Genomic DNA, 22210 nt, shown 5'->3' on the forward strand with positions numbered 1-22210 from the left:
ACAGCTGGCAAATGGAAATAATAACTTTTCAGTCCAGTGGCTCAGGAGGTGGGCAGGTCTCACTCATATGCACACATTACAAGAACTATATTATCTATTGATTTACTTGTCGCTATGTCACTGAATGATAAGACAGAATACAGGAGAACCTGGGACGAGTTCATGGTTCAAACACAGAACGGCTATTTTCAACAGAACCCTGTTATTTCCTTGTGATCGGACACTGAAGGCAGCCTGTAACCAGCACAGCTCTCCCCCACAGCCTGTGGCACTGACTCGGCTGCATCTTTTTACAAACCTTTGGACTTTTCACATATTTACAGATGTTTACAAAAGCAGCACTGCACTGATTTTTTTAAAACACAGTAGTGAAAATGCTCTCCCATCACCAACTGAAAAGGTCAAAGGTCATTTGCATCTGATTAGTCAACATTTTTATGAGTGAGGTCGACGGGAATTAGGATACAGACAGAAACAAATATACGTCATGCAGGTTTCTCCAGCCACCAAACATGAATGAGTGCATGAGTTTACAGATGTACTGTAAATGTGGTGGAACAGCCTGTGGGAGATATTGGTTTGCTATCCCTGAACGCTAACGGCTCACATTAAAAAGAGAGACTGATGCAGAATGTAAAGTTTTTAATAAGAGCTGCACTTAAGTGTTTATGTGGTAGTGTCAGAGGTGGAGCTGTGTGCTTAGTTTGTGGAGAGCACGCTGCTGTGTTTAAACTACCATTACAAGACTGAACATGCAGAGAAACACAAGAACTCCACTGATCCAGAGCAGAACGAGCCAAGCAGACAATGTGGACGGTTTCTCCTGGAGACAAAAGCTGGCATGCTTGGATAGGCTAGGTGTGCTAGCTTGTTCTAGTCTGAAGGAGGATCTTGTTGTCACTAATGCAAATGTCCTTCACATCTGCATCTCAGAACTTGGATGCACGTGTTCGAGCCCAAACACCCTAGATATCGCTCGCCAATCAAGAAAAACAACTGAAAAACTTCAGATGAAGTCATTAAACTACAGGCAACATAACAATCTCACTCTATAGAAAGTTAAACCCTGAAATAAATGGGAATTCTGTCAAAGGCTTTTTGGGAATGTTGACTAAACCGTGATAAAATGTTGGAGCTCTTACTGTGCAAGTCTCACATGTGAAGATTGTAACGTCTCTTCTTACCAGCAGCACTTTATAAAGACACCGAGTGCAGCTCATTGCTCATTCAGGGTGTCCCATTAGGACTAGGGATGGGTACCGATATCCGGTGCCATTATGGCATGAACGGTAGTAACCTGAGCTGTGATACACTTTGGATTCCAGCCAATCATTTTACCTTTCCAAGGATAGTAGGCGGGCCCAGGTTCTTTTAGAGCAGAGCTACAGATTAAAAATGCCCAAGGCGAAGCGGTCAAAGTCTGGCTGTACTTCACAACAAAAGGTGCAAACTCAGCAGCAACAAGTGCTTTAAGCTGATACTCTGCAAAAGAGGTAAGACCTCGAATCTGACGAAACACCTGGCGACGCATAGCGTTGTTTTAAAAGCCGAGAAATGCGCCGTATTTGATAGCTTGCTGCGAGACCTCACACCGAGCGCATCTACTGCGGGTGTGGTAAATCTCCATTAGTGAGTTAGCGCGGATCGCCCGGTGCGTGGGGCTGGACGGTGGTTATCATTTTGCAGAAAAAAAGAGACTGCTAAAAATAAAAACATGAGAGGTTTGTGTTCTCCATTCTTTAAGCACCGGTTCGAGCACCGTTTAAGCACCGGCACCGTTTCAAAAGTACCGATTTGGCACCGGTATCGGATAAAACCTAAACGATACCCATCCCTAATTGGGACTGGGAGTGTGATGCACACCTGCTAACTGGTGGTGCTAGCTGGTGGTGCTCATAGCTGTTTCACTGCGTCCACAGAAGCTGGAGGGGTTGACCAGTCTAAATTCTGCTTCTTGTTGCTTCCAGTAACTTGTCATTTGTTTAAAGCTGTTGCCAAGAAAACTTAACAGTATGTTTGCTGAGCAGCCAGTACACACTGTGCAAGGAGATGCTTTCACACTGATCTCCTCCAGATTGTTATGCGTGTTCTCCGTAAGTCGGTTGCTTATTTGTTGATGTTAATGCAAGGACTTGTAGAAAGCAGCAGACATTGAGCAGGTGCACGTGGAAGCATGCGACTGTATAAACATTCAGTGTAACACAGTAAAGAAAACCTGGAGCCATGTATAAATCACACTCTACCCCAAACAGAACAAAGCGCAGTGTGAGTGCAGGCGGCTGCACAGAACTCGGCCGGGCTGGAAACACACAGGCAGATACTAACCAGTAATCTGGCAATACAGTGCTGTTCTCCCACATAGCAGTAGTCTCCAGACACGTTTGTTTCAAACCAGATATGATCTCCATACACAGCTACCTCCTACAGAGACAAACATGGAGAGAGACAAAGAAGAGCTAAGAAAAGGACAGAAGCTGAAAGAAGAGCTGCGGTTCCTACGGACCGTCAATGAAAGATCTGAAGTATCAGCTCACTGATGAAATGTGCACAGTGTTTGACAGAAGACATTTCAAATCACTGTGAAAATTCCTGTGCGTGAACCACGATCAGCTAGCAAGAAAAAAACCCCATACCCAAGTGTTAATATTTCATACAGTATGATTCAGTCTAATGTGCTTCTCATTGGCAGACACAAGATGGACTGAAGACCCACTGAAATGCATGATTGATTCCTAAGCCTATGAAAGCCGTAGCTTTCCCTCTCCTGATAATCCAGCAGTTCTGCTGAGCAGTCTGACATGGCATAAAGAGCCGACCCTGTACGTCTCCGTCACACTCACAGTCCAGTCCACAGTGCTGGAGATGTTTGCTTCTGGGTCGGTCCTGGTCACAGAGGATGTGCTGGGCTGACAGGGGAGATGGTGCAGACCGGACTTGGCTATGGCTTTTCTGGAAACACAAAGACCAGGAAAACTGTCAGCGTCCGAGAAAACAGAGAAAACGCAAAGTCGTCAAGGTAACAAAAGGTGACAGGAACATATGTGGAGGTCTATGCACACACGCACACACACATGTGCAAGCAGTCGTGTGAATGCTGAGGCATTTACACTATTGTCAATGGAAAATTGTACTTAGCAGTCAGTATAAGCTTTTAGTGATATAAGTTTGCATGTGGTAGAATACTGCATGTTGACCTTTTGATGACTTAGGCTGTTGTGTGCATTCCAGAGCGCTCTGGCATGCACACCCTGGGGGCGTGGGAGAGGTCGGAGCTTCTCTTATTGTTTTGTGGCAGGATAAACGTAACTATGTCTGTTTTAGTCTAAGTGCCTTTTGTTTAGATGAACTGCTGGACGTCCAGACCAGCAGGTTTAGGGGAGTCTTTATGGGGTCACATTGACCACACACACACACACACACACACACACACCAATGTAAGGAACAAACACCTGCTGATGTATAAAGACCAGGGCAGAGTCCCGGAGCCCTCACTCCGTGCGAGCGCTCTGTGGCTGCTCTTGCTGCAAGTAAAACTGTGTTTCTCCTCTCTGACTCTCAGCTGAAGAAGTGTCTTAGAATACATCTCTGGACATCTCTTGAGTTCCTAATCTTCAAGTCACTCCTGTTTTCTGCTGTTAAACCACTTCCACAGTTTCTGTGCTACTTTCATGGTTCAATTTTAAAATATTCTGCTATTTCTGCTTATGAAGGCTATATCTGTTGGTATTTATTACTTTTACACATTTTAAATTATTAAGCTTTTTATGAGTTTTTTCTCCTATTGAAATGAATGGCAAACATCCCAAATTGCACTCAAACTTGCTTCTTTTCAAGCTCAACTCCTTCCTCACACTTTCACGTACAAACACCACTCCAACGTTAAAATGCACTCAAATTATTGGGCTACTACCAAATAATTCAGCTGTTTCGTGTCTCTTACCGTTTTCGTAAAATCCCTGTTGAAGTTTTCAGTGACACCGTGAAGATTTTTCAGAAAATACATGCGTCGCTATGGTTGCTATGCAGCTCAGCTACAGCGCACCACTCTAGTTTTCTGAATCTGTTCTTCACGTCTGACCAAATTCTTCTTCCTCGCTCAATTTTCACCCTACCCTACACAAATCATACATCGAAACGTAGGTATTTTTGTTAGGATTCAGAAAATGTGACTTATTATTGTGGGAATTACAGATTTCTGCCAAATGGCCTCAAAGCAACACAGTCTTCAGACTCCGCATTCACAGTCTCAAAGTCTCTGACGGGACGCGTTTTCAAATGGTCATAAATGATGTCATGTACAGACGGAGCCCAACATATCTCCAGACAGCCCTGCTCACGATTCAGTCATGTTTTTGATACCTTTTACCATTAACTGTGTTTGTTTCAGGGTACCAATCTGTTTGTGGAAAACACCAGACACACTAACACAAAGAAGGTCGATGAAGGTTGCACAGCAGCGTGGGGAGTTTGGGCCTTTCTCATTTTTCCCTTTTCATTTTCAATAAATATGAAGACACTGACTATTCAAAGTCATTCACATTTGGAAAAGAAATGTTTATTATTTATTTGCATAAAGCACGAGCTACGTGTGAGTCAGAAGCTGCTCTGCATATTTCATACTGCTGTGATTCTGGCTGACACGGTGGTGCGTGGGTGTAACACAGCGCACGTACAGCAAGTGTGTGGGCAGTTACGGCTGTGCTGGTGACTGCATGTTATGTATTACTGGTAACAAGAAGTCACGTAAGCGTCCCAGTTTGGGCAGATGTACAGCACCACACATCAGAGCATAACTGGAGTAGACTGAGTATTAAAATACGATGCACCGTTTTAGACATTTATCACAGGCTAATAAAAAGAGGTTGTATTAAAGCATCATTGATCACCAACACCCATCCAAACAGGGTGCCCTCCACGCCAATACTTAGCATTTCTAAGATCTGATTGGTGCCTGCAGCTCACTGCACACATCCTGAACATGCCACAGACACACAAACATACTGCTGTGACGTCCCAACTGTTTGACCACGTCTGACATGTAGTGACGGATCATCATGAAGGGTCGGTTGGTAGAAATGGACGTTACTTCTGCTAAAACCATCAGACATTTTCCCTAATTTGCATCTTTTTTGACTGCAGGGCTCTGAACACGCTGCTGTGTGTGATACAAACATTCCCACAGCTCTATGTTATGGTGTCATTTCAACATTTCCACAGACTTCTTTAATATTCAATATGCAGCTCAGTTTTATTTAGTGCTTTATGAAGCACGGCAGCCTGAAAGAAAGCTCTTTTTCTTAGATTATATTTGTACGTGAAGCAGAAGGCGCGACGGTTAGTGAAGAAGCTGCAGTTTGTTTCAGGGAACACAAACTTTACTGTGAGGGTTTGAGAGAATTAGCCTGTGTGTGTGATAACTGTGCAGATGTTGTTCCCACAGCTGCCACAAGAAGACTGAAGCAGGTATTTGTAACTATAGTGAAGTCAAGTGGTTTCTCGTTCTTATTTCTGTCGGGTATCTCAGAAAGGAAACGCCAGCATTGTTCAGGGTCTCGAACCAGCTACTCGCGCTTTGCTAGTCAGCTGCTCTAACCTCCAGTCTTCATCTCACCAAGGAGCTCAAAGTTTGATTTGAGTTGCCAGTGAAAAACACAGCAGCATAGATCAGCCCTCAGATCCTGCAACGGTAACGCCAGTGTCATGTGATCACTGACATTCAAATATTCATTAGTGTAGAGCATAGGTGTCAAACTCTGGCCCGCGGGCCAAATTTGGCCCGCAGCCTAATTATATTTGGCCCGCAAGGCCATACCAAATTACTATTAGAGCTGGCCCGCCGGTCTTATACAGCGCATGTACTGCTAATACTACAACTCCCAGAATGCTCTGTTGGCGTTTTGGCGCGTCAGTCAGGACAGGACCCATTAACGCCCTCTCCTCTGTTGACTGTAGTCATAGCAACCGCGCGAATACTGCCGCGCTACCTCTCCCAAAATGGCGAAAAGAAAGAACGAAAACAGGAGCTCTCTGGACAGGTGGGAGACAGAATATCTGTTTACCTATGTAAAAGACAGACCTGTTTGTCTTGTATGTGGAGCTCATGTGGCTTTAACCAAGGAGTACAACATTAGACGACACTATGAAACGAAACACCAAGAGAAGTACAAGGACCTGGACATGACTCAAAGGCGCCGGAAAGCAGAAGAGATGAAAAGAAGTTTTGTTTCACAACAGACTATGTTCAAAAAAGCCATATCACAAAGTGAGGCTGCTGTAAAGGCTAGTTTTGTTGTGGCAGCAGAGATTGCAAAATCAGCCCAGCCCTTCAGTGAGGGAGAGTTTGTGAAAAGTTGTATGATGAAAGTTTGCGACGTTGTGTGCCCAGAGAAAAAGCAAGCATTTTTAAATGTTAGCCTGAGCAGAAACAGTAGCTGATCACACGTGAACTTGCCAACAATCTAAATAACCAGCTGATGGAGAAGGGAAACAGTTTCGTTGCATTCTCCCTCGCTGTGGATGAGAGCAGCGACGCCTCTGATACTGCCCAGCTTTCAGTCTTCATCTGTGGTGTGGACTCAACTCTCTGTGTTACGGAAGAACTTTTAGGATTAAAATCAATGCATGGAACAACCACAGGGAAGGAAATATTTGAAGAGGTTTCCAAATGTCTAACTTAAATGAAGTTGCCATGGGAAAAACTTGTGGGGTTAACGACAGATGGTGCACCAGCGATGTGTGGTCAAAGGAGCGGACTGGTGGGCAGGGTACGGGAGAAGATGCGAGCGGAGAACTGTGCAGGTGAGCTGACTGTTTATCACTGCATCATACATCAAGAATCACTTTGTGGCAAAGCCCTAAAGATGGAACATGTTATGACCGCAGTAACACGAGTAGTTAACTTTATAAGAGCCAAAGGCCTGAATCACCGCCAATTCAAATCTTTTCTTGAGGATAGAGCTGGGCGATGTAAGATTTTTTCATATCACGATATGTTTTTTTCATTTCAGGCGATAACGATATCTATCACGATATAAGCCAAATAACTATATTTGTAAGATTTAAATGTGCCGTTGCTCACAAGTAAAATGTGAAATAATCAGCAGCTTGTTTTTATTTAAATATTTATTTCCCATAATAAGTTCAACAGGGTAGATGTACTTAAGGAACATGAGACTTTTTCAGATAAATAAAGGCAAATATTGCAAACTACACAAAAGGCAGCCGCTAAAGCGTTTAAGTTTCAAAATAGAACAAACGAAACAGACTAAACTGTCAATTCCACTTAGAAACAAAATATTAATTCTAAAAATAAATCTTAGTTTGTTTTACAGAAGAACAGACAAAACTGACTAACTTTTGTCAATATCAAATAAACTGAGAACTAAAAGGAAATTCTCAATCTCTCCTTGTTGTATAGCTTAGCTTTTCAAACAGTTTTAACAGTTACTTTAGTCTGACAAAAGCCGAATGACGAATTAGCGCTTCCAGTCAGAGACTGAGGCTACGTCCACACGTACACGGGTATTTTTGAAAACGGAGATTTTCCGTTTTCGTTTTAAAAAATAATCCCGTCCACACATAAAGGCAGAAATGAAGGAAAACGCTGCTATGAACATGCCAAAGCAGCAGGTGGCGCTAGATTCCTAACCGTGCAGAAATATTGGCCAATCAGAAGTCTAGAAGCCTCGGTGGGAAAAAGTAAACAAAGCTGCGGCATAGAAGCAGAACCGAGTCGTATGTGTGGACGGACAGTAACTGTGTGTATATGTAAGCATTTAAACACTGCAGAGAGTACAATTAACAATTAACAGTAACAGTATTGTAGAAATTCATTTCACTGAAACAATAACGTGGCGCACACCTTTGACGCTGCGTTTTCTCCGTTTTTCTGGTCCACACGTAAATGCAAAAACGGAGTTTTCAAAAATCTTCGTTTTCAGTGACCAAAAACGCCGTTTACGTGTGGATGAAAGGTGCAAAAGCATAGAAAAATCTGCGTTTTCAAAAATACCCGGGTACGTGTGGACGTAGCGCATGCACCAGTTTATTGTATTTCCAGACTTGCTTTCGACACAATTTACAGTGCACGCTACTCTGTTTTTTGTCAGACTTGAAATAGCCGAAATACCTTCACACTACGGAACTTCTATGGCTCTTCCGTTCGACAATCTCTCCGGCGTTGGAACCATCATCTGTTTTCTCTTCGGTCACGCTCGGTTGATTTTTCTAGTCGGCACACTCATTTCCTCCATTACCCGCTGGCTGCTTCCCAAACAAATACACATGTGCGGCTTGGCACTTGTGCTGTATGTAACAAGTCACGTGACGTGACGCTGCGGCTGTGATTGGTTCGGCTCTGCGCTACTTAATTTGGATTGGCTGTTTTTTGTTTTTTTAAGAGGACAAGAGCGGCGAGGTCTATCGCGATAGTTTAATTTTTCTATCGAGAAAAAGTTATATCGCGATAGATATCGTTATATCGCCCAGCTCTACTTGAGGAGTGTGGTTCGGAATACGGAGACGTGCCGTATCACACGGAGGTGAGGTGGTTAAGCCGAGGGAAAGTACTGAACAGATGTTTCGAGCTACGCGAGGAAATATTTCAGTTTCTGGAAAGCAAAGGGCAAGACACAGCTGAGCTCAGGGAGCAAGAGTTTCTGTGTGAACTGGCCTTTATGTGTGATATCACGAGCCATCTCGATGCGCTGAACCTGCAGCTTCAGGGACGGGGGCGTATCATCACAGATATGTACGCTGCAGTGAGAGCTTTTAAAACGAAATTGTGCCTGTGGCAGAATCAGATGCTACAAGGAAACCTGGGCCATTTTCCCTGCTGCCAAACGATGAACATGCAAATCTCTACTGCTGTGTTCCCATGCGTACAGTTTGCTGAAAAACTCTGTGTACTCAGTACTGAGTTTACCCGGCGGTTTGCCGACTTTGACGCCCAGAAATGTCGATTTGAACTGCTCAGTAATCCTTTTGCAGTTGACGTGGCAAAAGCTCCAACAAACCTCCAAATGGAGCTGATTGAACTCCAGTGTAGTGACACGCTGAAATCAAAGTATGATGCTGTGGGCGCTTCACAATTTCCACATTTCATCCCTGACACAATGCCTGGGCTCCGCACCCACGCTGCTCAGATGCTCTCCATGTTCGGCAGCACTTACCTATGTGAGCAACTATTCTCCTCAATGAAGATGGCCAAAACATCTCACAGGAGACGTCTGACCGATGAACACCTTCACTCGATCCTGAGGATTTCCTCAGCTCAGAGCCTGAGCCCAGACATTGAGGAACTAGCATCCAAGAAGAGATGCCAGGTATCTGGCTTGGACGCATCAGAGTAGATCAGTGTGTAGCAAACTGAGCTATAATTACCATTTTCCTTGTGCAATTTGTCTTGCTACTCCCAGACATGGGCTTGAATGGTTTCACGTTTAATGATATTTTTATTAGTTAAGTGGTTTATTATTGTTATTTTATTTTTACATTTATTATTAGCCTGGGGAAAAAGTTTACTGCTAAAATTTAAATCAGAAGGCTGCAAATACAATTTTTATTTAAGAAATGCATTCCAGTGATATGTTATTTAATTGGAATTTCAATTTTGCATGTGTGCAATATTAAGTTATATATGTTTATATAAGTTATATAAGTTATATATCGTTCAGTTTTAAGCGTTGCTTATTCCATATTCAGTTTTTCAGCAAAACTTATTTGAGTCTGTAAGAAAAGGTTCCTTGTTATATCTGGAGGAAGATTTTTTTCAATAAATATTAATGTTAGCCCGCGACTTTGTTCCAGTTTTGAATTTTGGCCCACTGTGTATTTGAGTTTGACACCCCTGGTGTAGAGCTAAAGGTCATAGCTCTCTCTGTTGCATTATGAGGTGTCTTTAAGCTGATGGGTCTGCTCAGCTATCTTCAAAGAAACACTGTCTCGCATTAAGCAGAAAAATGATCTACAGTGGCTTTGAAAAGTATTCGGCCCCCTTGAACTTTCCCACATTTTGTCACATTACAGCCACAAACATGAATCAATGTTATTGGAATTCCACGTGAAAGACCAACACAAAGTGGTGCACAAGTGGGAAGTGGAACGAAAATCATACATGATTCCAAACATTTTTTACAAATCAATAACTGCAAAGTGGGGTGTGCGTAATTATTCAGCCCCCTTTGGTCTGAGTGCAGTCAGTTGCACATAGACGTTGCCTGATGAGTGCTAATGACTAAACAGAGAGCACCTGTGTGTAATCTAATGTCAGTACAGATACAGCTGCTCTGTGACGGCCTCAGAGGTTGTCTAAGAGAATATTGGGAGCAACAACACCATGAAGTCCAAAGAACACACCAGACAGGTCAGGGATAAAGTTATTGAGAAATTTAAAGCAGGCTTAGGCTACAAAAAGATTTCCCAAGCCTTGAACATCCCACGGAGCACTGTTCAAGCCATCATTCAGAAATGGAAGGAGTATGGCACAACTGTAAACCTACCAAGACAAGGTCGTCCTCCTAAACTCACAGGCCGAACAAGGAGAGCGCTGATCAGAAATGCAGCCAAGAGGCCCATGGTGACTCTGGACGAGCTGCAGAGATCTACAGCTCAGGTGGGGGAATCTGTCCATAGGACAACTATTAGTCGTGCACTGCACAAAGTTGGCCTTTATGGAAGAGTGGCAAGAAGAAAGCCATTGTTAACAGAAAACCAGAAGAAGTCCCGTTTGCAGTTTGCCACAAGCCATGTGGGGACACAGCAAACATGTGGAAGAAGCTGCTCTGGTCAGATGAGACCAAAATGCAAAACGCTATGTGTGGAAAACTAACACTGCACATCACTCTGAACACACCATCCCCACTGTCAGATATGGTGGTGGCAGCATCGTGCTCTGGGGGGGCTTCTCTTCAGCAGGGACAGGGAAGCTGGTCAGAGTTGATGGGAAGATGGATGGAGCCAAATACAGGGCAGTCTTGGAAGAAAACCTCTTGGAGTCTGCAAAAGACTTGAGAGCGGGGCGGAGCTTCACCTTCCAGCAGGACAACGACCCTGAACATAAAGCCAGGGCAACAATGGGATGGTTTAAAACAAAACATATCCATGTGTTAGACTGGCCCAGTCAAAGTCCAGATCTAAATCCAATCAAGAGTCTGTGGCAAGATCTGAAAACTGCTGTTCACAAACGCTGTCCATCTAATCTGCCTGAGCTGGAGCTGTTTTGCAAAGAAGAATGAGCAAAGATTTCAGTCTGTAGATGTGCAAAGCTGGTAGAGACAGACCCTAAAAGACTGGCAGCTGGAACTGCAGCAAAAGCTGGTTCTACAAAGTATTGACTCAGGGGGCTGAATAATTACACACACCCCACTTTGCAGTTATTTATTTGTAACAAATGTTTGGAATTAGGGCTGGGCCATATTATACCGTTCACGGTAATACCGGTATAATGTTAGGCAACGATAGGAAAATGAAATATCGCGATAGAATATGAGTAAAACGCGCATGCGCAGTGCCTTTGCTTTCATACGCACATGGCCGATTGTTGAGTGAAACAGATGAACCAGAATTGGTTTGTAAAAATGGTGCAACTTCAGTGATGTGGAACTGGTTTGGTGTTTGTCCGGCAGATACACAACAAAGCACATTTTTTTGCAGAACATGCAAGCGGCCGTCGTTATTGTCGTATTTGTCGGACTAAGATGCTCTTAAATCTGGGAGTAATCTGGGTCCTAAACTCCGTATGCTTCAGGTCAAACAACACTGCAGCATCACTGAGAGTTAAAAACTGTCTAAATTCTTTCATCTTTAATAAAATGATCAGCATTGCTGCTTTACCAGGTGTAACTATAAAGTTTAACTTCCAGGCATCCATGAAAACAAAAGTTATTACATTTAACGGAGTTAGAAGTTAGCAGGAAGCTAGCGGAAGTTAGCTCGCTAGTTTCGCTAGTTGCCTAAGCATGATATAGCATGTTCTGACTGAGAGATTTCTGAAAAAATTCAAACGTACAGCTCTGCTATCACTTCCAACATAAATGAAGACAGGAAACTAAACAGCAGTGACGTTTGTAGGGTTACTGAAGTTGGGCTAGCTGGTATATAATGATGTGCTACGTGATCGCTAGCGACACAGCTATGTTAGCATAAACAGTGAAGCTGGAGGACGAACACTAACACTTTTCCACTTATAAAAGTTAATGTGAAGGTTCCTGATGGTTAGAGACAAATACAGTCGCATGGCAGGATGCTGTAAACGGACCAAACTTCAGTCAGGAGAACAACTGAGATAATCCATCCACAATACGAGGTTAGTCATTAATATACTGCAACAACATGGGAATAGAGCAGCTGCCAGAGAATTCAACATTAATGAATCAATGGTACAGAAGTGGAGGAAGCAAGAAGAATGAGTTTAATAAAGTTTGATTTATCTGACTGCTTTGTTTCACTTAATGTGCCTTATAATCCCGTGCACCTTATGGTCCGAAAAATACGTACTGCACACTGCAGTTTAATGTTGCAAAGCACCTCTTTTTAACTTCAGTGGATATTATACATGGTTATGCTCAGGATATGTCAGCCCATTTCTACTGGAAATGCCTTTTGGTTAAACTTTCAGCAAGGAATTTGCATTTGCACTGTTAAATTTTTATAAAGCTTTAATGTACATAAAAACCAGCTTCTTGTTTAAGTGAAAATAAATGGAAGGTTGTCTTTTTGCGCTAGTAATGTTGTGGAGTTGTATTTTGTCTCGCATCAATTATATCGTCAGTTATATCGTTATCGCAAATTTTCAAATATATATCGTGATAAATATTTTTGGCCATATCGCCCTGCTCTATTTGGAATCATGTCTGATGTTCGTTCCACTTCTCACGTGTGCACCACTTTGTGTTGGTCTTTCATGTGGAATTCCAATAAAACTGATTCATGTTTGTGGCTGTAATGTGACAACATGTGGAAAAGTTCAAGGGGCCGAATACTTTTGCAAACCACTGTATGCTGCCAGTAAATTAGTCTGACTATAGAATCAAACTGAACCAGCACAATAATACACTGCTGCTTAGTTATTATTTAGTTACATGTCACTGTATATTTTTAACATCTGAAGAAAAAAAATGTATGTCTGCAAAACATAAAACACCAGTTCTGTCAGGTCTATGTTAGGTGTGTGTGTGTGTGTGTGTGTGTGTGTGTGTGTGTGTGTGTGTGTGACAGAGAGAGAGAGACATACGAGAGGAAGTTGTCCCATGTATCCTGGTAAGGATTGTAATAAATGCTTTGCTGGGGTCCATCTAGTGGAGAGGAACAGCCTTTATGGAGCATGGAGCCACATGAGGTAGCATCTGCTGCAGCCGCCCCAACATCAAAGCTCAGGCCTGCTGGAGCCGGCTGGCCAAGGCTGGGACTGGTCACGGAAGTCGACATTGCGTTCGTCAACTTCGCTGTACTGAGACTCGACTCTAATGGATTATATCGGCCGAAGACGCCAAACCCTGCTTCGTTGTCCTGAAACACGGAGTCTGCCGGAAGCAAGTGTGAGGAATTTCGTCTCAGACAGCGAGGAGGCCAGAGCAAGGGCCGGGCTTTGATGTTCTCCGTAACCACAGCCTGCGTTAGGTGCCTGTGAGCTGCCAGGGTGAAGCTTTCTTCATCAGCTTCATCATCGCTTTCTTCTTCTTCACCCGACTCAGAACAGGAGCACGGGGAGACATCCATGCCCTCTTCATCCTCTTCTTCCTTTTGCAGTCCTGTGCCCATATGCACTACACTTGCCAGTAACATAGAGGATCCCAGTAAATGAGGTTCGATAGATTTCACTTTCGAACGACGTGCACAGGAGACTGAGCAGCAGGGACGATGTCTTCCTCTTCCTGTTCCTTCACTTGCATTTGTTAGCCCAAGCTCGATGATAGACTGTCGCTTCTGTCCACTAGCCACTAGTAGGCCAACACTCGGGCGCCTGCGCTGGTCAGTGCAAACCAGAGGCAAACCGACAGAGGAGCGTCTGGACTGTACTAATGCTACAGAGGGCAGACCGACGCTGGAGCGCCTCCTGGCTTTACTGGCCTGAACAGAGGGACATTTGTGACGCACTGCAGCAAAATGCTTTTGTCTTTTTTGGCGTCGACCAAAGTGTCGCTGGAAAAACAAATCCATCTCGTGTTGGAGAGCGATATAGTACACTGCTACTCAAAATGCATCTGATGAGATACGGTTGGGTAAAGAACACACAGTGCCCTTTCCTTGTCTTCATTGACTGCGGGTTAGCAGTCAGATATCAGATATCCATGCGACCGAAGATTGGTTTCCTCCACTCGAAGCTGGTACAGCTACTGCTGGACATCTCTGACTCTCCAGCCCTCCTTTGGAAATGCTGCAGAGGCAAACAGGCCGTTACAGAAATCTGTCATTTCTCATTAACAGAGAAAAATGTTCCCACCAAGGAGTTTACTGAGGTTAACGACTAAAAGAATCTCCAAACAAATCAGACTCAATCAGCTGTTCTCAGGTTGGATGATCTAACTTGCTGTTTCATGATGCAGTGCTGCTTTCTTCAAAGTCAATCAAATTATGACCAAAACTTTATTGATACCAAAACATCTGACACCCCACACACACACACACACGGGTATGTATTCATGTCCTTGTGGGAACTTCTCATTGACATAATGCTTTCCCTGGCCGCTCACCCTAACCTTAAAAAATGAATGTCTAACCATAACCCTGATACTAAAACCACATTTTGAGTCTCAAACTTGTGAGGACGGGGATTTTGGTCCCCACAAAGACATCTAAACAGGTACACACACACACACACACACACACACACAGACCTACTAAGACCTACTGTATCATAAATATAAACTAAAGCTCATACAGGGTCACATCATTATTGTAGGATCGTTACAATATAAAGTGAAAAGTTTAACTGATAAGTTGCTTTACTAGCAGCTACACTGTTCACTGCAGCTGTGAAGCTGCTTCCAATGAAAAGGCTCATGTGTGAGCACAGGGACCGTAGTGTGTCGCAGCACAGCAGGGTGGACTGTAGTGTCACGTATCTTAATAAAACACGCAGCTTCACTTTCCAGTCAGAAGAATCACTCAAATTAGAGTTAGAGTTACTAAATAAAGGTAACATTCGATCAGTCAATCTAATCTTTGTGGTTCTTCAGAAGAAGTCAAATGTAAATATAAAAGTGCTAAAATAAATTTCAGTTCCTGATTCTGAGAAGTATCAATTTATGCCCTCAGAGATGACAAAGCATGAAACCAAAGCTCAGCTCTGAAATCTGACCATAGCCACATACTTAGCAACTGAAAAATGTTGCATCAATTTGACCTCCAACCACTGACTGAAGTGTGCGAGTGGTTAAAATTAGATTGCTGTGGATGTGTGGCACATAGGCCAGCTATTCAGTATTTGTATAAACTTCATCTTCTGTGGTCTTTGAAATATGAATTTGGGCCCTGCGGCTGCCGACGCTGTCTAAACAATACGATCCTCGAGAGTCAGCAAGACCAGAAAAGTCCTCAGTAGACGAAGCTGTGACCAAACGCAGCGTTTTCTTTGCTTTTTAACTAGAAAAATCAATTCTACGTGGAGCTTCCCGCGGCGTGAACAGGCAGATTGTTTAAAAGGCTCTTCATCCTTAAATAAGTGAAGTGAGGAAGCATGCTTCGTAGCGTTGGCTTGGTGGGTAGCAAACAGGAAATGAGTGTAGATATTTAATCAGGAGATTATGAGACTCAGCATATAGACAGTTTGTACGAGTCACACGTCTGAACAACACGGTTAAGCGGTGAACGACCAGCTCATTTTACCATCCGTGGCTTTGTTCTGTGTTCGCCCATCAGCAACCCAACAGTTTGTTAATGCTCACACTATTATACTCAGCAATAAGCTCCAGCTTCAGCCGCTCGCTCGGCTGCTGGCAAACCAGTTAACCTGAGATGAACACCAACACGTCACATTTTTAAATATTCTCTAAGATCACTGCTGATGTCTTTCCTCCTCCTCCTCCTCCTCAACACCTGAATGCTCCAGACCAGCAAACTACGGATCTATGAAACCTTAAAGCTGTGCTTTAATTCACCATGACTGTACAAAGATATTTGTTTGTGTTTCTCGTCTTAATAAATAACAGAAAACATTTTCTATAAATGAAAGTCAGCCAAGATGACTGGATGGAACTTAAGACGGTTTTGAACCGTTTCTGTTCTAGTTCCGTTTTTCTAACACTGAATTTACAAGAAACAGAGCGAAGCACACACCACCACAAACGAACCTCGATACGACAGATGAGATGATAACAGTGGGGCAGAACATTTGACATGTGGTGTGACTAACTGAACGTATAAGAGCAAACTGAAGATCACGCAGCGCATCGGATGAGGACAGTAAAGCGAGAAAAAGGCGTTTTAGAACCGTGAAGCTGAAACCTCGGGTATCACAGGAAGTCCCATCACAGACTCATTAGCCCACCGAAACCTCCTCTGTTCGCTTACAGTAATCAGCTTGACATTCAGCAGCAAACGGCTCTGCCACTCACTACGTTCAGAGATCATCACACTGACATACATTTCTTCTATTCTGAATCTTGAATGTGGGCACATTTGATCCTTACGGTTACGTAACCACAATCAGAACCAGAGTGACTTACTGCAGGCTGATGTGACGCGGATGATTAATCTACAACTTCTTAGTTTCCAACACAACAGTTGTTTTTTAACTGGGATAAGCTCAAAAGAGTCACACACAAGTTATATGACAGTAACAGGCTGGATATGTCTACAGTTCCTTCTAATCGAGTTCTAATATTTTCCTCCGCGATGTGTTTTCTGTTACATAACGGCTTCTTTCTCCGGCTCTAATCCCACAATGGGCCAAAGTGAGGCAGCGATGGGATGAAAGTACTCAGTAATAACCCATCAGACATCCCCGCAGTCGAACTGTCAACAAATACTTTTGTTATATATTATGTAAACGTGCATTTTTCAAGCAGCCAAACCAGTTGCTGTCGCTCTACAAAGCCAAGCTTCCCACAGAGCAGTTGCAGTTTCCCAGCACTAACTGGGTGCTTAGCAGAACACCGTGCAACCACACCACACAGCTGGAACAGTTGTGTGTCACAGGTGCGGTCTCACTGCAGTGCATGTTCCTTCAGTTATTAGCACCGTTACCATTTTTCTGCTTTATTTCAAACCTTAAGGCTCTTTTCATACTTAGAAGAAAAATCGAATTGTTGTGTTTCTGGTAAAACTCTCGCGGCGTGCTTGCCAAACTTTAACTGTGCTGAATGAATAATCAGCAGGGCTGTGGAAAAGCAGACTGATGGATGCATCAGGGGCCAACCACAGTCCACCATCTTTAATGTAAAACACACTAAAACAGACAGTTGGACTCTTTGGAAAACGCTCAAAGAACTTTGAAGTTGGGCGCGAGTACGCGCAGCCACACCGCCGCACGTACTCACGCATCAACACGTTGCTGCTCGGAGCTGGGCTCAAGTGATGCCCTGCAACACAACTTTGCATGCTGGGATAATTTACTAGTATGTGCAGCTTTAGTACAAACTTGTGAACACCAGCAGGGTTTTTGACTGCTTACATACAGATGTTCCAAATGTTCAGACCAATGCACACTCCCAGTAACTTTCACTGGTCAAGTGAGGGACTCTGGGATGCAGAGAGATCACACAATATGTGCTCTAAATGTTTTCCAACACTTTACTTCTTCAAGTTAAATGACACAGCTCAGTGACAGTTATCCTGCAGCAGGTCACAGAGTGCTCAGCTGGATGTTAAGTCTTCTCCCTCGAGTGTCATTCAACATACATACAATGCTGACATCGTGGTGCTCCGAGGCATCCACTGTGGACGAGCTCTGCACTCATTTCCATTAACAACAGTCATTTCAAATTCTCTCACTGACACTGTGGGATGAAATTACCAAAGTGTGCCAGAAAAATGTTGTGAAATTAATCACAAGAACAACAAGTCTGCTTTAAAGTGTGCTTGGGGTTGATTTAGACTATTCTCAATAACCGACCAAGTATTCACATGATTATCATCATGGGACGATAACAGTCATTGCAAACAGGAAACAAACGTGGTCTCCGTCCAAGAATTTGATACAGCACGTCATCGTTTGACTGGCTAAGTGCATGCAGCTAAAAATACTTCTTATTGGCTGGTGGAACCCACAATGAGACATTAATAAGGCTCCACCATCCCATCTTGGTAAGCTAGCCTTGACATTTCAAGATGTGCCGCTCTCACTAAGCAGTGCAATAAATAATATGTGCAGCGTTCAGTCTGTGGCATGGTCTGGTGGTATAAATGCCTGAGGTACAAGGGAAGAGGACACTAAGAACAGGTCTGCCTTGAAAGCATCTTTACAATGAGCAGCTACTTTAGGAAACTATTTTTACACTTCACCAAAAATTAAAGATTTTTAGTCCGTAAGTGTGCCAAAGGGTGTGAGGCGTTGCAGAGCTCTGATCTGTTGGCTTAAATATTTACATGAAAAGCAGTGGTCTGCAACGCAAGCACACAAAGAGTGCTCTAGATAAATGTGGTTTTCCTCTATTGGAGTGAAACAACGCCTCAGAGCTATGTGGCAATCACCTCTATACACCAACACTTCATTATTAGAGGGGCTTTGCAGCTATCACACACAGCAATCAGATTATTTTACATCCTGATGGCAGATTTTTGGGGTCTTTTCTGGCTTTATTTGATAGAAACAGTGAAGACTGACGGGGAGGGCCGCAGGTCGGATTCGAACCCGGGCCGGCCGCTCTCAGCCATACTGTATAGCATGTGGTCGCCTGCTGCCCCAGTGAGCTATGATGGTAGATTTACCTCAGCCTGTTTCTTCTACCTCCACTGCAGGCAGCGTCTGAATCAACATCCTGGTGATTAATCCACCAATAGGACTCTGTCATGTGTTACTGTTTAAACTGGTTTCATCTTTGAAGGCGTGCAGTGACGGGAAACAATAACTTGCTTTCTCACCAAAAGTAACAAGAACGTTCTCAAAATGTTGTTTGTTTGTAACATTTGTTACAAACAAACAGAAATGCAGCAATAACTGAGACTAACGTTTGTCAGATCAATGGCTGAATTTTACAATATGTAATATTGACCTTAATAAATGCCTTCCAGACTTTATGTGAAGAAAAAGCATAAAGTGCAATGAGTGCGCTTATGCCTGCGACAAAGTAAAGGTAACTTTAGAACGCCGTCATGCTCTGCACGCCACCTGAGCCATCAGATGAACCACAGGTGGGACTTTCAGTCATTTCTGCCGCTTCAGGCTTGTTTGCTTTGCACCACAATCTGCGTTTTTCCATCACTGAAGAGCTATTTCTGATTTCAAGAGACGGTCAAACGCAAGACTACAAGAACTGTAATTTAACTATAGCTCATGTTCTTAATAAGATGCTTGCAAAAACAATCCGTTTATAAAACTGCATCAATGTACACGTGCAGCAGGAAGGTGAAACAGGTGGAACACATGTGGATCTGCCTCACATCCATATACAACCACAGATACTGAATGCAAGGCAGCTCACAAAGTTCTTCAGCCATCCAGCTGCATCCAGCTGCATCCAGCTGCATCCAGCAAGAACAGTGCCACATCCTGCCGTCACTGCAACGCTCACCGTGTGTTACACAGCCGAACAGCAGCGCAGTCTGGCACTGAGGAAACACTGACTGGAATGTGATGTGGTTGATTAAGTGGTTATATGTAAAGTGCATGTAAAGGGCTCCTTACATTTCATTTTTAGCCCCCAGCCCCCCTCATGTTCTGATGCATAGATCAGACTTTTCCCACAGAAGCACAGACAGGTTCGTCTTTATTGATCCCAAAGTTTTGGTCTGCAGTGGTGCAAAACAACACCTACACACCGAGTTACTGGGAAAACGTTTCCTGGAAACAGAGTCAAAATTAATAATAGCAATAATAATAATGGCAACAACAACAAAGTGAGACAGCTAGCAAAGAGGTTTTTTCTTAAATGAATGCAAATAACCTCTGCCTCTCTGCCCCCACCCTCACATGCACCCAAAGCCTGGTGGGGGGGGGCGGGACTAAGCCAACCACAGGAAACCTTCACAGCGCACTGGGAGACATTCAGGATCCAGAGCAGCAAAACAGTCAGGCTGAGATGTTTACGTTGGACTGATGATGTTGGCGTCGAGGGACGTCTAATAATACAGGAACAACGGCCCACAGAGCTGATACACGGACTCTCTGACATTGTCCCTCTGTCTGGTAGCTGCGCCCTGCTCTTATTACCACTCTGCACCATTGTCAGGCTAAACAGTGACACGCTTCCATTCTAAACCACAGCGAGGCAAAGTCACTAAAATCACACTAACAAACACACGTAGACGTGCGTAAGTAATGGTGCTAACATACCTCTAATCACAAGCATTTGAACAGCAGGGCAGTCAGAGGACGTGTCACAGTGTCATCTGAAAGCAGACTACAGACACTCCGTCAACCTTTCAGTTCTAGTCTCTCTTCTGGTTCCATCTGACATCACCGATGCTTTCATTGTCATGACGATACAAGAGTCACGATCCAAAGGGAGCAGCTAATTTCCACAGCATGCTGGCCTTTGGCTCTCTGAACAGCACTCTGACACATTTCAGTTTCAGGGTGTGCCCCTGACCTGGGTACCACCCACTCTGTGTGGAGCTGGTGCAGCTGCACACAGCCGACAGGATATTTATGTGTCAAGGAAGGTGGCTTTGATCCACTTGACGAGTGACAAGTTTGTCGTTTTACTTTCAATTGCTGAATAAAATCTTCTTTTGGTTCCGAGTGCACTTCCCCCACAACACTCGGACAGCTACACCCCTTCGTCGCTTGGACTCTGTGGGGCACAGAAAGTCTATGTGCTGCTTGCCTCTGGACAGATGTTCTAGCTGTGTGATACTGAGATGGAGGCAAAGCACTGAAGCTGAAGAAGCTAAAACACAGAGTGCTGCACAGTCTGCAATAAACTCGTCACTCCACTGTGGACAGTCGTATATAATAGTAATCAGAACTGTCACCTCACAGCAAGACGGTTCTGGGTCTGTCAGCGTTTGTACGTATTAATATTAATCGAATGCGGACCAAAATTACTTGAAACAGACATCCAAAAAGAAGAAAGCTTTTCAGAGTTTCTGACTGCTCTAAAGTAAACGACGGAGTTCCTGTCAGAGCTACGCTGCCTGTCGTCCACTGTGTGTAGCCTCCTACTGTCGTACATGCACCGCAGCACTGGATGTTCCTGCACATTCTTCAACTCGGAGAAAATGTCACAGATTTTCCAAAATGAGCGCATGAGCAACACAGGATGAACAAATGAATGTAGCCATTACATGTTTAGGATTACCAGATGAACTACTGGGTTTCTCACACACACACACACACACACACACACACACACACACACACACACACACACACACACACACACACACACACACACACACACACACACACACGTACGTTACAGGACAGCGACTGTGGCCTCCTGCTACACTGGAGTCTAAACTCTTTATATGAACAAAACCTACAGCTGTGCAAAGATGTCAGCTCATCTTGCAAGTGCCCCTGTATGCCTGCTAGACTCATCATTACTGTTCTGCTCTCTGCTTGAAGTCACAAGAACAAGGAAGAACACAGCACTGCATCAGCCTGCAAGAACACAGACTCAGTGTGAGTGGATTCAGCCTCATGTTCAACACTTTCTTTCACTATCAAACCCTCCAGCTGAGACATTATTATTATTGTTAAGACTGTGTGGAAATAATGTTCACTCAACTCAACACTGACTTCATCTTAAGTTAGCATGTAGCAAACTTTTTAACCTAACAAATATTCAAAAATCAAAAGGAGAAATTAAAAGCCAACCTGTCAAAGAAAGCAGAAAACTATCCATCCGTGAGTCCACGCCTCTTATTTGTCGAGCTTAGACTAAACCCTGGTGTACGGTGACGGCTATTAGGAACAGAGGGGAGGGAAGTGTGTGTGTGTGTGTGTGTGTGTGTGCACATAGGGGGGTTAGGGGCGTGTGCTAAGAGGAAGAGAGAGTGGGCGTGGCCCTGAGACACGGAGAGCCTGAGAGAGGACTAAAATAACTACTGTATTTCCTTGACAAGCCGAGTGCAGAGCTGTTTGATAAATGCTCACACACTGACACAC

General features: G+C 43.8%; 1 protein-coding gene across 6 annotated transcripts in view; it reads right to left on the bottom strand.

Annotated features, from left to right (window-relative positions):
• Window positions 1-22210, bottom strand: part of LOC146642922 (diacylglycerol kinase zeta-like) — a 92767-nt gene that overhangs the window by 51130 nt on the left and 19427 nt on the right. For 2 of the 6 annotated variants that reach the window (XM_085399121.1, XM_085399119.1), the window contains exons 1-4: window positions 21920-22020; window positions 13232-14374; window positions 2841-2949; window positions 2326-2421 (exon numbers count right to left, since the gene is read on the bottom strand). In XM_085399121.1, coding sequence (XP_085255247.1) covers window positions 2326-2421; window positions 2841-2949; window positions 13232-14157 — 1131 coding nt within the window. In that variant the 5' untranslated portion in view covers window positions 14158-14374; window positions 21920-22020. Of the gene's footprint in view, window positions 1-2325; window positions 2422-2840; window positions 2950-13231; window positions 14375-21919; window positions 22022-22210 lie in introns of those variants that run through there. The other 4 variants (XM_085399123.1, XM_085399122.1, XM_085399124.1 and 1 more) reach the window with 3 other exon arrangements.

This window comes from Rhamphochromis longiceps, linkage group LG23, assembly GCF_057381845.1.
Source record: "Rhamphochromis longiceps isolate RC_006_pf linkage group LG23, R_longiceps_female_GT1.1, whole genome shotgun sequence".
NCBI classification, from domain to species: Eukaryota; Metazoa; Chordata; class Actinopteri; order Cichliformes; family Cichlidae; genus Rhamphochromis; species Rhamphochromis longiceps.